Below are 16,618 nucleotides of genomic sequence, written 5' to 3'. Positions count from 1 at the left end.
CGCAACCTGCACCTTCAAGGAATTAAGGACCAAGCCTTTATTCAATCCAACCTGCAAAAAATCCAGAAGGAGAGGGATCTTAACTAATCAAGGAAGAACACCCCTCTCCTCACACTAGGCCTCAAAAACTCTCCAAACCTGAACATAAGCCAAGGAAGAGGAGAACTTGCGAGTACAGAGTAAAGTGGCAATCACGACAGAGGAATAAACTATAGGGAAAAATAACCCTTGCTGTAGTTACACGTTGTTAGGTTCCATATTAGGAGCTACCACCCAAGAAAAAGATCTAGGCATTATAGTGAATAATACTTTAAAATCGTCGGCTCAGTGTGCTGCTGCAGTCAAAAAAGCAAACAGAATGTTAGGAATTATTAGGAAGGGAATGGTTAATAAAATGGAAAATGTCATAATGCCGCTATATCGCTCCATGGTGAGACCGCACCTTGAATACTGTGTACAATTCTGGTCACCGCATCTCAAAAAAGATTCAGTTGCGATGGAGAAGGTACAGAGAAGGGCAACCAAAATGATAAAGGGGATGGAACAGTTCCCCTATGAGGAAAGGCTGAAGAGGTTAGGGCTGTTCAGCTTGGAGAAGAGATGGCTGAGGGGGGGATATGATAGAGGTCTTTAAGATCATGAGAGGTCTTGAACGAGTAAATGTGAATCAGTTATTTACACTTTCGAATAATAGAAGGACTAGGGGGCATTCCATGAAGTTAGCAAGTAGCACATTTAAGACTAATCAGAGAAAATTATTTTTCACTCAACGCACAATAAAGCTCTGGAATTTGTTGCCAGAGGATGTGGTTAGTGCAGTTAGTGTAGCTGGGTTCAAAAAAGGTTTGGATAAGTTCTTGGAGGAGAAGTCCATTAACTGCTATTAATCAAGTTTTCTTAGGGAATAGCCACTGCTATTAATTGCAATAGTAGTATGGGATCTTCTTAGTGTTTGGGTAATTGCCAGGTTCTTGTGGCCTGGTTTGGCCTCTGTTGGAAACAGGATGCTGGGCTTGATGGACCCTTGGTCTGACCCAGGATGGCAATTTCTTATGTTCTTACTAGAAGTATCCTAGTGGTTAGAGCAGTGGGCTACGAACCAGGAGACCAGGGTTCGAGTCCTGCTGTCGCTCCTTGTGATCTTGGGCAAGTCACTTTATCCTCCATTGCCTCAGGTACAAACTTAGATTGTAAGCTCTCTGGGGATAGGGAAATACCTACAGTACCTGAATGTAATCTACTTTGAAGCACTGAGCAGAATATAAATCTAAATAAAAGAATAAACTCTCTGACAGGCGAGTCCTTTCAAGGGCCAAACCATAAGACAGAATTGAGTCGGATCCTCATGAAGAACAGGTCCCTGCTGAAGCAGATCCATGTGCAGTGGAAAACGAAGGGGGACCTCCACCAGGAGTCGTCACAAAGCAGCATACCATGGACACCTGGGCCAGTACTAGCTCTCTGTGGCCTTCGATCTTGCAAATTATCCTGCTCAGCAAGGGCTATGGAGGAAAGGCATAAAGTAATCTGTCTTCCGGCCAGACCTGTATGAGAGCATCTATTTCCAGGGACCACTGATTTCTCCTGCGACTGTAGATGTGAGGAACCTTCACATTTTCGAGAAGTCACCAACAGATCTAGGAACGGAAGATCCCAGCGATCCTCAATCAGCTGAAATGCCTCGGCTGACAACACCCACTCTCCTGGGTCCACATACTCCCTGCTGAGAAAGTCCGCTCTTATGTTGTCTTTTCCTGCAATGCGAGAGGCCAAAATCATCTGCAGGTGACCTACCGCCCATTCTATCAGCTGGTCTATTTCCTGTGACACTTGCTGGCTCTTGGTACCTCCCTGGCGATTGATATAGGCCATTGTCGTTGCATTGTCCGACATTACGCAAACCGCTTGATTCCACAGCCTGTGGCTGAACTGCAAGCATGCCAGCCCGCCTGGGTTTCCAGGCGATTGATGTTCCAGCGGGACTCTTCATAAAATATAATCTCCAACACCTTCAGAGTCCAAGTTCCATATATATTTCATGATTATTTTTTTAATGTATAATTGCAAATTAGGCTAAATCGCCAATGAAAAAAAGTTCAAAAAAATTTCTTGAATAAACATATATATGGATGAGGTGGCAGGTTTCATATATTCAACATTACCGCCCGGAAATGATTTTAACTTATTTTAATCATCAACTGCCAAACTCCATCCAAAGACTAATATGCTTAGCGTGTACAACATATACAGCTTTAAATAGTTTTTGTGTCTTTTTTTACAGCACTTAAAAAATGTGCACATAACTTAAAACTATGAGTTTGATTTTTACACAAGTTTACACAGTCCATTCATTTCTTGAGATGAGAGTTTTGTAACTGTTAATAACACTGCGATCATTTAATGGTTCAAAACATTGTGCACAGACTTAAAAAAGCTTACTGCCCTCCCGACAAGGCAAAGTTTCAGACAAGTAGTCTTTCTTCAGGAGACGTCACTCATCATTCAGCCGATACTCAGAATATCCCAAGTGAACAGTTCCCAACCCTGGGGGTAATAGAGGTTGTATAAAAGCTAGCTGGAGTGATCCAGCCTCAAAGAGATGATAAAAACTTGTATGGCCCCCATCAGTGATTTGAGGATATTTTAAGCACATATGCACGATAAGAGAGATGTTGAGCACGTTCACATATTTACATTAAAAAATTGATCAACAAGATTAAAATTAAAAAATGAACACAAATAAAGAACGAGGTTTTCTGACTCAGTTATTGAATCTCCTGAGTTCAGATCCAGCCGGTTCGTGTTACTTCTCAGTGCTGAGGACCTTCCCTCTTATAATAAAATGTATTAATGTATACATTAAAGTAACCACAGGAGTTTCTTTGGTGAGTATTGATATTTGCTCTTCTTCTCCCTTAACTACTTACCAACTTTATAGAGCCAGCTCCCAGAATTTCCTGTGGCGTGGACTGATGACATCAGCAGTGGTCTAACATAAAAAGAAGTTCACTCTTACAGGCGAGTGTCTGAGCAAAAGGTTCCGTTTCTTTGTTTCTATGTCTGGCTGTTCCTAATTATGACTTCAGATTGTGACTCAGTCTGGTGCCTGACCTTGCTTCTGTCTGCTACCTGCTCAGATCCTTGTTTGTCTCCTGCTTCTGAATAGACTGTCAGCCTCGACCTTGCCTGCCTGACCACATCTCTGCCTCACGTTTCTGCACCATGCATTGGCCCTGTCTGTCAGCAGTCCCAGGTCCTCTCTCCCAAGCCCATGACAAATCCATAGCCTTGTACATCTTACCGGTACTAAGATTCACTAAATAGCAGAGGTCATCTTTAACATGAACTCACCCACAGGTAACCTTGAGGTAAAGAGGTGCTGACTGCAGAGAAACCAAGCAACGAAGTCTGGACAGGTGTGTGCACAGCAGCCCCGAGCTAGAGCAAAAAGAAAAAGAAAATAGTCATTAAATACATCAATAACAACCCATAGAACACACAAACATTAAATCTGACTCCCCCCAACAGTGCCAGGATCTAAACCTCGGGTTTATTTCTTTTTAAAGATTTTTTATTAAAGCAAAGTAGCATCAATACAAACAAAGAGAAACTATGACAAAAATTGGCTTAGAATATAGATAAGTAATGCAGGAATATATACCCTATCAACCAAGACTTCACATTGTCAACAAAACAAATAAAAATCCCTCCAAAAGCACAAGGTCAGAGGTATACCTATCAGTCTCCCATCACTACCCTATTGGATCCCCAAAAGACTGCATCCAGCTCACAATAAAATATGTTTACATAGAAGTCAAAAAGGACAAAGAAATTAATAAGAGAAAAAAACATCCCATTCTTATCAACTTCTAACCAGGAGTTAAATTTCCAGTAATACTAACGCACGAGTAAAGCCTATGTGTCTCTCTGCATTGGAGGTAATGATTTGATTTTCATGGGATGTGCATGGAGGAACACTAATCTCTGCACATATTTTATTTATTTATTTATTTATGGATTTTATATACCGGGAGTTCCTGTATACAATACATATCACTCCGGTTCACAGTTAAACGGTAATAACTACTGCCGTGTAGCAGTTTACATGGAACAAATCAGAAGTATGGGTGTGATTTGTTATATATTTGTTGGTATTTATATATTATGTATGTACTTATTTATTTTATTTATTTATTTAGGGATTTTATATACCGATTTTCTTGATACAGATCAAATCAACTCGGTTTACATAGAACGATAGTACATTAACAGTAACTTGTCAAACCTCAAAAGAGGAGACAGATTAGGAGCAGAAGGTAAAAGTTACATTATAACAAGGGTGAATAACTTGGAATTGGAAATGAAGAGACAGATAATCAAAGTAGAGAGATATAACAGAGAGAAGGGGGTTGAAGCCAACCTCAGGAGAATAACTTATGTGATTCACCCTGGACAAACTTTAAATTTGGAAGTTGCAGAATATACTGTAAGTATTTTTAAATAAACAAACTATCCAGGAAGGGCTTCCACATTTTTGAGACATCAGGATAAGAATCCTTAACCTGGTACGCCAGCTGTACTATGACATAAATATGCCATACAGGTTGAAATCATAAAGTCAAAGGTTCAGATGAAAGGTTCCTTTGTAAAGTAATAAGATTCCTGGCTGCAACCAGCATATGAGCGAGATCAACCTCTGCCAGACTGCAAGGTGCACTAGGCCCGCTATGCAGCCAGCAGAGAGGCTTGAGAAAGGAGAAAATGAGAAAAACAAAATAAATGCCATAAGGTTTAAAAGGAAGAAAGAAAACAAAGACCTGCAGCTCCATAACTGCCACAGCAGTAGCTGTGACCACACAGCTCCGCGGAAAAAGAAAGACTGAGGGGCTCTGCCTAGGGGGCAGGGAGGGTGCACGTGCTCAGCAGAGCATGCTGAAAGCTCTAGAATCTTTGACATTGGCACAGAACGTTGACATCAACATTCTGTGCCGGTCTCCATCAGATGATGTCACATCCTGCTGTCCATCGGAGAACAACAAAAATGATAAAGGGGATGGAACGGCTCTCCCATGATGAGAGAGGCCACACAGGTTAGGACGCTTCAGCTTGAAAAAGAGATGGCTGAGAGAGGACATGATAGAAATGTATAAAATCATGAGTGGAGGGAAACAGGTGAATAAAGGATGGTTATTTATCCTTTCAAATAAATACCAAAACAAGAAGCACTCCATGAAACTAACAACCAAAGATGTAAAACAAATTGTAGAAAGTACTTTTTTGCTCAGCACACTATCAAGTTGTAGAATCTGTTGCCAGAGGATGTGGTCAAGGTGACTAACAAGTTTGGACTAGTTCCTGGAGGAAAAGTCCATAAAATATTATTAGCCAGGTAGGCTAGGGAAAGCTATTGCTATCTCTGGGTTTCGCTAGGTACTTATGATCTGGACTGGCCACTGGTGGAGTCAGGTTTCTGGGTTCAGTAGACCTTAATCTGATGCAGCATGGCTTATCTTAAGTTCTTATTTTTTTTGTTTTATATTAGGCTCTTTAGTAAAGTTTTATAAGTTATGGGATCCAGCTCCGATTTCTTCAAAGGGATAACTCTGATAATGGGAGAACAGGTGACAGCACAAGTGGAGCTGAGACACAGTGAGCAAAGAGATACACTAACTAATCATGTTATCAGTGAAAACCTCTGCAAAGCACTACTGATGATTTCCTTATTGAAATTAATCTACAGTGACTAGTGTAACCCAAAATCATGCAAACCTCCCTTCCCTATTTTTTCTTTTTACCAATCAGATGGCACAGTGGAATAATGCTGGATTTAATACTTCTCATGAGAATTCCTGTTTTTTCAGGCTTTTGAATAAAACTCAGAGGGGGCAATTTTCAAAAGCCATCTACCCAGGTAAATACCAATTTACCCAAGAAAAAAGGGCTATCTGAAAATTGCCTACCCATAATCCAACTAAAAGAACGCACACCATCCCATAGCACACATACTTTTAGCCACATTAGCAGGTGAGCATACCAAGGCTGAGGGAGGAAACCAATGTGCATGGGATTGCATTTTCAAATTTGTGTGTATTATTTTCCTGAAAAAGTACCCTTATAAAAAGCAGGTGCAAACGTATCCACAGCAATATTCAAAGTGAAAGTAGTCACATACGTTCACTTTGAAAATTGGTCCAAAGACCACAGGTAAAAAAAATATTCATTAACTTTGCAACAATGTGGGCAGTTTGAAAGTTGCACCACTGCCCACACCCTGAGATTGCTGCTGAGACTAGTTCCAAAGGCGGGAAGGAGCTGTCCCACTGCCCCAACCCATTCCACTCCTTACCTGCATCTCCAGCGCCTTAGCAGAGAAGGCTGGCAACCGGCATGCAAGGACTGGGCACCAAAATGGGGCCTTCATCTTCTTCTCTTCCTCTGGGCAGACCCAGCCAGGCTGGTTCTCCTCTCCTACCACCAACGAAAAGAAAACAGACTTAGAAAGTGCAAGGAAAGAGCATGAAATAATCTGTTCTCTGTGACCAAAAGAGCCCAGAACATTCTCACACCTGCCAAGTGTCCAGCAACGGGTGGGAGATTCACTCTTGAGGTCATCTCCTGCACTCCTGCTGAGGTAAGCTGATCTCCTGCTCATTCCAGGCAAAAGCTGTATCTGCTCCAGCCTCAGCCCCTCCCTTCCTGTTTTGTCACCATGTCATCAGGCAGCATGTTGGGGGGGGGGGGGGAGGAAACAGGAGCATAGGAGAAGGAGAGGGAAGCAGAGTCATTGTTTTCTGCTCTGCAGTCCCTCCCCTTCCCAGCCTCACCCTCTAGCCTCCTACCCTTTTGTCAGCAAGCAGGCCCTGGGGAGGAACTGAAGGGGATCAGTTCTCTAGGATCTCAGGACTGGGATTTACCTAAGGGCTAAGTAGGGGGAACAGGGAAGGAGACACCCAGACTACAAGTCAGAGCATTTTATTATGGGGAGAGAGAGGAGATAAAAGCAGAAAAGTGGTGAATGCTTTTAGGAGAAATCTTGCAAGAAGAAATGAATGGGGAGGTTAGGAAGGAATGAATGCTTGTAGGTGTGACACAAGAGAGGGAGAATGATGGAAAAGTGAGAAGGGAAGATAATGCTGGGGGAGCATAAAGAGAGGGTTGAATTTGGTCTCCTTCCCCATCTCTACCTACTCCTCTCTCTCTCTCTCTCTGAAATCAGCAGTGCCAACATGGGCGGCCTGGCACTTTTTTCTTCCACAAGGTCTGTGGTTCCATGTGTTTTGCAGCAGGTGTGAGAGTACTGAGGCTAGGGTGGTGGGGGCAGGGGGATAAAGGGGTGGAGAGACAGCCAAGTTGGGGGGGGGGAGGGTGCATGAGAACTATCTGCGAGGGGGTGTGTTTGAAAGAGAATGATGGGAAGTGCAAAATGACCTAGTGGGAATGGGGTAAGTAAACAAGAGAGCCAGATGGGTGGGTCTGTGTGAAAGAAACCCAGAATGACGATGAAGGCACAAAAGAGTTAGCAATAGGGTTAGAGTAGGGATGAGGCAAATGTGATGATGGAGGGGGTGTGTGTGTGTGTGAGAGAGAGAGAACCAGAGGTGGTGAAGGAAGAATGGCAGAACTAGAGGTGGTTGACTGAAGGATGACATGGATCTAGAAGTAGAAATGGGGAGAGAAGAGAGCCAGAGGGATGGCGGGGGATGGGGTGGAGGGATGAGAAAGGGAGAAAGATAGCAATTGGGAAGAAAAGAATGTATGAGAGTGAGAGAGAGAGACATTGAATTTAGCCGCTGCAAGATGGTAATCTGTCCACACTCTCCCAAGGTTCTAGTCAAACAGCCTGCACGCTACAGCCACTCAAACGGATCCACTGCTGCAGCTCTCCGGTTCTCTCTTTTTTTTTTTCTTTCTTTTACAGCTCTTAAAGAAATATGCAAAAATAAGCAGGCGGGAGGAGAAAAAGGGCAGGGGAAGCCTCTCCATCTGCTGGTAGGGGGACAAAAATCCACCTCTTTGGACTGGACTAATGTAGCAAGATGAAATGGGAAATGAGACCCGTTTGTAGCACACCTGGACCGGAGCTGCCTATCCCTTGCGTTAGGATACAATGTGGATCTACACCTACAGTCTTGCTTTTGTGGATTTGAATTGCCAAGCTGTGTTATGTAAATGAAAAGAAAAAAAGCAAATCACACCCCATACCTAATTTTGAAAATGCAAAACTAGTCATGTTACATTTCCCATCTCAACCTTGCCGCCAGGAATGACTCCACTTAATGCAGGTAAAATTACACATTTTGGAGTACAATATGTGTACTTTTACTTACATGCAGGGTGGGTAATTTTCAAATAGCTCTTTTATGCTGTGAGTAGCCATTTGCATAGGTAAAGGGCTTTTGAAAATTGCCTTCTTTATGTACCACTCAGATTACTGTACTTATCTCTGCACTTATTTCTCCAAGCATCACAGAAAGTGTTCAAGCAGTTGACCATACAGCCACTTTGAAAATCTGGGCTGATTAAAAAGTACCTTCAAAACATATGGCATTACATTAATAATCACACAAATTGCTGCATGTGCTTAAAAAAAAACTATTAAAAAAGAGCACAAAAAAAAGAAAGAAACTTTATAAAAGCACCAGAGGGAGTTTAGTCAGTCAAAGTACTCAGTTGATGATCCTTGCCTTTAAAGGAATTATAAGCACCTACAGATGTTTGGTTTATAGGTGCTTTGTAGTAAGGGCAAAGTCTCTTATAGGAGTGTCAGAGCTTCCACGTTCGAGACAGCATCAACAGCACAAATTAAGAAAAGCAAAGCTCTTGAGGTGGGGCTGTCTCCTGCACGACACTTCCTTCTGATTGTGAGAATGAGTGGGGGGGCCAGGCTTCAAAGTGCAACCCCCCCCCCATCCCCACCTCCCCCTGCTCTTGTAAAGCAGTCCTTCCTCCTGCTTAAAACACAGCCCTGTTAATCGTGCCCTAAACGGCTTTCCCAACTGCAATACTCACGCAAAGCGATTTTGGCTAGGTGCAGGCGGTTGATCCAGGCGATTTTGCTCAGGGGGCTTGGAGTGATGAAGACAACCATGAAACTGACAGGCCGTCCTGACCTGTAAATGAGAACCAGAAAAATATCCTTAGACCATAAAAAGTCTATGCTGACCCTCTGTCAACCACCTAAACACGCATATACTACGGAAGGAGCAGCTCTCAGGCAACAAACCTTTAACTTTAGGGCTCGTTAAGAATTCAATACCTTTAGCATACATTAACACCAATGCATTTGTTACTTCCACTCAGAGTACCTTCAGATTTGTAGTCCTGCACCTCAAATCCCAGAAATGTGCCCCAGTGCACCACTTTCGGTTCTGGCGGATATAACTGCAGCTAGATGATATTGTAGTTGCCTCCTTGGGCAGCAGATTTACACCTCAGCAGATACACGCGCTGCTCTGTTTGTGCACTCACATTCCAGCCTCTGTCTCTTTAAATTAACCTCAGGTTGCTTTAGTTTGCAGGGCACAGAAAGAAAGACAGCTGAAGGCAGATGACTTTCTAAAGCTATCTTGGGATATTCATGGGAATAAGGAATATCTCAGGAAGTCCTAGTGTAACATCAGACTGGATACATACAAGTTTACCAGACAAGAAAAATGCACATTGATGTCTCTCCCTTCAATGCAGACAGCTTCTTTCCCCTCCCCTGCTATGGCTCTGAAATGTGTTTGGTTATACGCACATTAGCAGGTGGCTTTGCATGCATTTGTGCATACAACTTTATTCCAAATGTCATAAGAGGTTTAGGGCACAAACAAATGTGTGCACAGACATAAAACTGTATACATACGTTAGGGCTAGGGCTCCTCATGTTAATCAAAGGATTAGCTATTACTCCCCAATGTAAAGAGGTACATAGGCTTAACTCATGTTTTCTTAATGCTGGAAATTTAACACCTGGTCAGAATGAGACTAGTGTTAGTCTGTGGAGCTGAACCTAGAGTTTGTGGTGCAGGATCCTATACTCAGCATTTATGTGCATAAAGCACATGGTTTCTGCACATAAAACATGGTTTGCATGCATTGCTGTGTTCAGAGTGTGATTTGTGTGCATAAAAGATGGGCTCCTAAAAGTTGTGCACACAAACCTCGAGGAGCATAAAACTTGTGTCCCTAACTTTTAAGAGCACAACTTCTGTGTGCACAACTTTGAGGAACACAAATCATGTTTTCTGTGAGCTAAACATGTCTTCATGTACACATTTTCTGGTTAAAGCTTTTTTTTTTGTTTTTTTAATTAACATCAGTATGCTTATTTATAATCATGACTTAAGACATATGTTGCTGAAATAAAATGCAGAAATGAGATTGATTGGTCAAGCTGAAATAACAAGCTAGGAGAAGGCATATTTTGCTGAATCATGCTGACTTTGTATGTAGAAACAGATATACGTCTTGTTGTATGTAATGGACTTTAGAATGCTCACTGAGAGTTTATCAAAGTGTGGCCTTCTCCTTCTAATACTGTAATATTACAAGTATAATAAATCTGGCAGCATTGTACTGGAACCAATTCATCTTTGTCTATTTTTGTGGAGCAATTAAGAGGGAAAAGATTTAAAAAAAATCTCCACAAAAGGTACCAGTACTCACCTGCAGGATACATTTTTTTTTTTTAGCGACCACAGAGCAAATCAAGCAGATAGAGGAAAAAGGTATCCAGTACTGGCAAGAACCCCCCTGAAAAAAAGCCCTAATTATTATTATTGTTAATTTCCAGCAACCTGCTTGACTCACACTTTTACAATAGCCCTTCCTCAGTGTCACATCTCACATACTTGTCTGGTTTCCCCATCAGCATGAGGCGGAGAAGGCACTTATTTGCAGACTGGATTTCATCCTCTTTTACACGGATAAGCCTCAGCAAAGCCTGACACCAATCCTGGGCTACAGCTACGTTCAGGTTCTGAAAAAGAGCAGCATTAGTGTGTGTATATGTGTGTATCTTGGAACGCAGTACAGCAGCATCCCTCTGCTATTACTATGCATATACACACATCTCGAGGCACGACAGGGCCATGTCCCTGTGCTTCTGCAGTGTGCACATGCGTGTACCTCGCGATAAATTCCTAATGAATGTGTTTCTGCTTCGCACACATGCATGTAACTCTGTATCACAAAATGCAGCTGCTAGAGTAATATCAGGACATAAACAGATAGAATTAGCCCCATTCTGAGAGAATTGTGTTGGTTACCAGTGCACTCCCAAACTTTCAAAACTCTGATACTCTAAAAGAGAAGAACCAGTCTATTTGAGAAATCATCTGTTTTGGTATAATTCAACTCAAATATTAAGATTCACCCAAGGAGCTTTCTTGCGCACCCTTTCCCTATCAGGTGGCTGGAAAGGAAACAGGAGAAGGGCTTTATGCATTTTTCCTCAGTTATAGAATACTCTTCCTTGGGAAGCAAAACTGGAATCTGATTATTTGCTTTTTAGACACCTAATCAAGAGCTAGCTTTTTTAACTAGCTTTATTTTAAGTGATATATGGGTTTTTAGTTTTGATTAGGTCTATTGTTTATATTTTGTGCATTAACTATGCTATTTTTTTTGGTAATATTGTACTTTTTACTGCAAGCCAATATTTCAGTTTACATTTTTTATCTTTGTTTTTGATGCTTTTTGGATTACCTATCTAATATGTTGATTTTCTATTCATGACAACTGTTTTATTTTCTGCCTTGACCTCCTAAGAAAGATAGTTTATAAATTTGAAAATGAAATGAGTTGTAGAACTCACTACCACAGGAAATGAGACTGGAGTCTCACTATCTCATTTTTAGAAAGAAAACAACATCATGATTATATTAATTGAGTGGATTAAGAGTGTTAGGAACCTTCTTTTATGCCAATTAGAGTTAAGCAATTTTATGATTGTTTTTATGAATTTTGATTTTTTAATGTTTTTTTATGATTTTGTATTTTGTAGTATTGTTTGGAATTTTCTATGACTATGTGCACCGCTTTGACCAAACTTGTTCTGATTTAGCGGGTTAAAAGAATCAATCAATAAATAAATAGAACCACAGGATACGATGAAGTGGCATTCCTGTGTTCCTGCACAGCTTCTCCATCTGGTATGGTAATGGGGAGAATAAGAGTCTCTCATTAGTACGGGAGAAAAAGGCTGGGGTTGTCACTGCTACACTGAAAGTAGGTTTGAAGTCTTGTTTTGTGAGGAGAGGTGGTTGGTGGATCTCACTTGCATGGGGGATCTCGTTATTACCTGGTAAGTTCCATGAAGTGTGCCAATGAGTTGTGTGATTTGTTCTACCACCACTAAGTCCTTTCGCACATCCTGAAGCTCCTGGAAGAGACGAGGGGGGCCCAGCCACATCTTGCCTGGTGGAAAGACACAGATAATTGCTTCATGAAAGGAAAGATTTTGCTGGGGGAATGAAAGAGCCTACCACAGCCAGGAGGGTAAGCATATAATCAACTTCAATAAAATCCTAAATAAAATAAAATATTTTATTGTACTATCAATTTTAATACACATTAATTTACATATGTTTTACATATCTCCATAATGTATACAAATTCTCAATACATACTCATATGTCACAAATATTATAATAAAATTTAATCACACAAAAATAAAACATCATACATCCATATAGCAGAGTACTCACCCATTCACACATGCAATCATAAGAACATAAAAAATTGCCATGCTGGATCAGACCAAGGGACCATCAAGCCCAGCATCCTGTTTCTAACTGAGGCCAAATCAGGCCACAAGAACCTGGCAAGTACCCAAACACCAAGAAGATCCCATGCTACTGATGCAGTTAATAGCAGTGGCTATTCCATAAGTCAACTTGATTAATAGCAGATAATGGACTTCTCCTCCAAGAACTTATCCAAACCTTTTTTGAACCCAGCTACACTAACTGCACTAACCACATCCTCAGGCAACAAATTCCAGAGCTTAATTCTGCGTTGAGTGAAAAAGAATTTTCTCTGATTAGTCTTAAATGGGCTACTTGCTAGCTTCATGGAGTGCCCCCTAGTCCTTCTATTATATGAAAGAGTAAATAACCGATTAACATCTATGCGTTCTAGACCTCTCATGATTTTAAAGACCTCTATCATATCCCCCCCTCAGCTATATCTTCTCCAAGCTGAACAGCCCTAACCACTTTAGCCTTTCCATCCCCTTTATCATTTTGGTTGCCCTTCTCTGTATCTTTTCCATCACAACTTTACCTATAAAATCACAAATCACATAACCAAGATTCCAAGGAGCATAATTTTCTAGTTAAATTTACCATGTATGGGCATTCTTTATGGAAAAAATAGTGTCTATTACAACTTCAGCTTCCTCTTGAAATGCAGCAGTGTGATTTCCAGTAGAAACCCCTTCTTCTTATAAACCAACAATATATTTTCCAGTTGGAATACAAAAATCTCTTCCTTGGAGGGCATTTGAGGGAAAAGAAGAGGCAATGTGAAGAGGGATAGAATGGGAAGAGGGAGCGCATGGGAGCTGGCGCAGAAAGGGAGGGGATAAGAAGGGAAAGTGTGTGAGAGGTTTAGAGCATAAGACAATATCCACTCCTCCTCCTCCTCATCATCATTCATGACACACTTTTCCACCAGAAGAGTTCAAAGCGAGTTTCAATTTAATACCTTTAAATCCAAGGTGTTACATTTTGTACAAGATTCTGGAGTGGGGCACAACGAATCCTAGTGATAGGATGGTGAAAAGCTGTGGATGGGCTGTCCTGAGTAGGGAAAGTGCTGCTACTTGCCGGTCTAGGGAAATATTCCTCCCGACTTCAGTTCCTTTTCTCTGCTCTGCATGTTTGGTATTGCTGTGCGCAGCCACCTTTCCCCCACACTCAGACACCGTAGCAGATATCAACCTATATACTTTTGTTATTTTTACTTGCATCCTTTATTTCCCTGCACTTAATTGTACTAACACAGCAACCGCAATGATTTACTGCACCAGATGTCTTTTTGGAGCTTCCCTGCGGACTCTGCTGTGTGACAGGATTGCAGGCCCCCCCCTTGCTTAACGTGGCAGGGAGAAGCTGCTGATCTAAGCCATCCTTCCACAGGACGGCAAATCCACCCCAGACATCCTCTACCTCCTGGGGATGAGATACTTATCACACGGGACAGGAGGGATTGGAGGTGGGGAGTGGGTAACTTAAGAGAATGGCAGGATGGGGGAAATGTTACTGCTAAAACAAAGGAATGTGCAGACCTTACTGTGAGACATAAGGGATGGGAGGTGGGGGGTGCCTTTCTGTGGAAGTGATAAGATAAGGGGTGCACTGCTGTAGGAGGGAGTGGATGTTATTGTGTGAGTGATGGAATGAGGGATGCATGACTGTAGGAACAGTGGGATGAGGGTAAGGGCTCGTTATCGTGGGAGTAATGAGTTACTGTGGGAGTGGAAGAATGGGGGGTGGGATGCATTACCATGGGAGTGGCAGGATGGGGGTAGAAGGTGTTACTGTTGTAGTGAAAGGGTGGAACTGTGTTGCGTCCATCGGTCTCAGATGGCTTCGCCCGACATGCCTCACCTCTATTTCAGCCTTCTCCACCAGCCTCGGGAGAATGGCATCCGAAGTGTCTCCGTGCTGCACCCTCCGGCGTCCCCGGAGCGGCTTTGGTGCAGCGTCCCGCCATGTTGACCTGAGGCCTCCTAGGGCACATGCGTGCATGCCTCACGTCTTGTAGCAATGTTGGCGCGAACCTCGGGGGCGTCCTCTCGAGTGACATCACTGCTTCCGACTACAAAAGGTTGCCCGTTTGCTGACTCTTGCCGAGTTAGCAATGGATTGGATTCGTTCCGGTCTGAAGCTGCTCTGCTGCTGGAAACTATCTTCACCCTCCGGGGTTCTACTAACTTGGGTACCCGCTCCTCGGGGGCCCTTTGCTTATTTCCAGGTGCCTATCCTGAATCCAGGTACTTGCTCCTCGAGGGCCTGTCTGTCTATCCTGGTGCCTGCTACCTATTCTTCTACCTGCTGGAACACTACCTATCAGCTACAGAGAGTGAGTACTACTTCTCCCAGTCTGTTCACCTACAGCTCCTTGTTGTCTATCTGCATCGGGCCCTACACCACCATTGTAGAACGGGACTCCTCTGCCGAGGATCACAGACTGTTGCTACCTATCCTCTCTCTACTGCTTATTGGGAACTCTATCTACTCAGCTACAAGGGAGTGTGTAAAAACATCTGCCTGTCTGTCTCTCCTACAGCGCCTCACTGGATATCTGCATCGGGGCCTTATAACACCATTGTGGGACGGGTCTCCTCCGCCGAGGATCACAGACTGTTGCTATCTAATCCACTCTCTACTGCCACTTCTGGTGAACCATACAAGCTGCATAATAAAGATATATTCTCTGTGTTTGTGCATCTGAGTCTAGCCTGGTGCCACAGTTCCCTACGAGGCTCCTCCCCGTGGGAGACACCATCACTGTTGCCCCTTAGAATCCACCAAACACCTCGATATCACAAAAAACTGCAAGTGAAAGTGAATTACTATGAGAAAGATGTTATAGGTCAGTGTGTTGCAGTAGGAGTGGTAGGATGGAAGATGGGGGTGCATCACTGTGGAAAGTTTGTGATGGGGAGCAGAGGATTCCTGTGGAAATGGTGAGTGTTTTAACCGAAAGACGGGATGGGGGGCAGTTCTTTACTATGGGTATGGCAGAACGGGGTGGGGGGGTGGGGTTTGATACTGTGGGAGTTGTGGGATGGGGTGCAGTGCATTACTTACTGTGGGACTGCCCAGACAAAGAGGGCTTCTTGATACCTAAATGCTTCTCACTGATATTCTCTTTTTCGTAAGCGCTGAACTCCTGTCCAACCTCCAGCACCTGGACCTGGGGCAGTGATGTACTCCACTTCAGCACGTATCGGGGGCCCAGTGGCACCAGGCTGCTGATGTCCAGCTGACCCCTGCAAGAGGAGTTCAGAGTCATTACTCTGAAAATGATTCATTCATTCATTCAAAACAATAGCATAAATGAAAAGTAAACAGCAACCTGCACATCAATCACAGAAACACTCATCTCTGGGCCACCAGGAATCAGGATAAAGCGACCAGTTGCATCATCCTGACCCCAGGCAGCCAGGGATCCTGGTGTGGGACCCAAACGTATCACCCTCGGGCCACCAGGGAACAAAGTACGGAAACCAATCACATTATCCTCATCCCTGGACCCCCACGGTGGAGCAACCAATCACATTACTCTCACCCTAGGACCTCCAGAGAATAGACTGCAGGAACCAATCACATCATCCTCACCATGGGTCCGACAAGGGTGCAAGGACCAATCATATCATCCTCATTCCCAGTCCAGTATGGGAACCAATCACATCATCCTGAGTCCACCCTGAACAGAGTGAGGGAATCAATCACATCGCCATCATCCAAGGCAACCAGGGATCAGTATGCAGAAGCCAATCACATCTCCCTCTCACTGGAGCTGCCAGGGATTGGGGGAGGGGAAGAACCAATAGCACATCAACCTCACCCAGGGAGCACCAGGAATCAGGGTACGGAAACCAATCACAACACTTTCATCCCAG

General features: G+C 43.1%; 1 protein-coding gene across 8 annotated transcripts in view; it reads right to left on the bottom strand.

The window, feature by feature from the left end:
- ARHGEF10L (Rho guanine nucleotide exchange factor 10 like) overlaps positions 1-16,618 on the bottom strand; it is a 187,199-nt gene that overhangs the window by 35,436 nt on the left and 135,145 nt on the right. For all 8 annotated transcript variants that reach the window (XM_029577849.1, XM_029577852.1, XM_029577845.1 and 5 more), the window contains 6 exons: positions 15,804-15,985; positions 12,287-12,402; positions 10,836-10,963; positions 9,010-9,110; positions 6,347-6,468; positions 3,352-3,438 (listed from right to left, as the gene is read on the bottom strand). In XM_029577849.1, coding sequence (XP_029433709.1) covers positions 3,352-3,438; positions 6,347-6,468; positions 9,010-9,110; positions 10,836-10,963; positions 12,287-12,402; positions 15,804-15,985 — 736 coding nt within the window. The remainder of the gene's footprint in view (positions 1-3,351; positions 3,439-6,346; positions 6,469-9,009; positions 9,111-10,835; positions 10,964-12,286; positions 12,403-15,803; positions 15,986-16,618) is intronic.

The sequence above is a fragment of the Rhinatrema bivittatum genome, chromosome 15, assembly GCF_901001135.1.
Source record: "Rhinatrema bivittatum chromosome 15, aRhiBiv1.1, whole genome shotgun sequence".
NCBI lineage: Eukaryota > Metazoa > Chordata > Amphibia > Gymnophiona > Rhinatrematidae > Rhinatrema > Rhinatrema bivittatum.
The sequence above is the reverse complement of the archived record's forward strand: the minus strand, read 5'-3'. Positions and strand labels throughout refer to the sequence as shown.